The sequence below is a fragment of the Phaseolus vulgaris genome, chromosome 6 (assembly GCF_051622355.1).
Source record: "Phaseolus vulgaris cultivar YP4 chromosome 6, ASM5162235v1, whole genome shotgun sequence".
NCBI classification, from domain to species: Eukaryota; Viridiplantae; Streptophyta; class Magnoliopsida; order Fabales; family Fabaceae; genus Phaseolus; species Phaseolus vulgaris.
The window spans coordinates 31,417,785-31,418,814 of NC_143503.1; the positions used below are offsets into that span (position 1 = coordinate 31,417,785).

A 1,030-nucleotide genomic window follows, 5' to 3' on the forward strand; every position below is an offset into this window, starting at 1 on the left:
TAAGTCTGCAATTTAAAATGAAATAAAAAGTAATAATTTAGAACAACCTTTAAACACTGGTGAGTGTTATCTTACTGGTCCACTGATTTGTGTGACTATTGACCGTAGAGTGAGCCATAATTTAATACATCACCAATTCTACACTACACGGCAGAGAAAAAAATGTGGGTAGGTTTAAATGGAAATGACCCTACACGTTGAAACTAGAGGCGCAAAATACCACTCTAATAATTCATTTCATCTCAGAACAACAATCATCAAAATGTATTTATAATTTTGATCCAAAAACTTGTTCAATAATCACAACCCAAATCAGAAATCATAAAAAAATAGAAGAATCCAACATACAACAATAAATACATCAACTGTCACAAAAACAAGACATTAATTAGGTGCGAATAGGGTTGATAACAGGGAAGAAGGGAATGATCTAGTAGGAAGGAAGGGCTTTAAAGGAAGTGAGGTTTCTGAAATGGACCCAAGTTTTCTCCCACACAACGGCCTCGTACTGGGTGGTGGCAGATCCGCCCTTGGCCTTCAGCACAAGGCGGTAGTTAGTGCCGGCCACCACCTGGGTCTCGCCCTTCAACACGCTCACCAGCTGCAGCTTCGTACCAGAACGCTTGTCGTACTCACTCACTGCATATTCCGCGATCTCCACCACGTGCTGCTCTTTCACATCCTTGATGGGCTCCCACCCGGCCAGCGTCGCTTTGGAGCGCGTGGCATAAGACACCAACATAAGAGAGAGGAGAAGAAGGCAGTGATGTCTCGTCATCATAATCACAATCACTGTGATGGGTCTCTGTTAAAAAGTGTTAAGGAGTGGGTTTTCTATTTATAGCAGAGGAAGAAGAACACGGTTATAGCGTGTTTTTCTGTGAACTTTGTAACCCTCGTAGTTCCTATATACTGTGGCTGAAACCGCGTTCCTTTTTCTGCTTATAAAATCGTTAACTACTGCTGCCTTAAGGAATAAGTTTTCTTTAATTAAAAGTAATGTTGGTCGTTTTTATATATAAAAAATCTC

The 1,030-nt window shown here is 40.7% G+C and overlaps 1 protein-coding gene across 1 annotated transcript; it reads right to left on the reverse strand.

The window, feature by feature from the left end:
- Window positions 1-242: 242 nt before the first annotated feature.
- LOC137833550 (cysteine proteinase inhibitor 1) lies at window positions 243-1,030 on the reverse strand. The gene has a single exon (XM_068641891.2). It carries the CDS (start codon window positions 779-781, stop codon window positions 431-433), a length of 351 nt encoding a protein of 116 aa, XP_068497992.2. The 5' UTR covers window positions 782-1,030; the 3' UTR covers window positions 243-430.

Bases quoted from the DNA above. Each gene is read 5' to 3' on its own strand.
- LOC137833550 (XM_068641891.2), bottom strand. From the start codon at position 781: ATGATGACGAGACATCACTGCCTTCTTCTCCTCTCTCTTATGTTGGTG.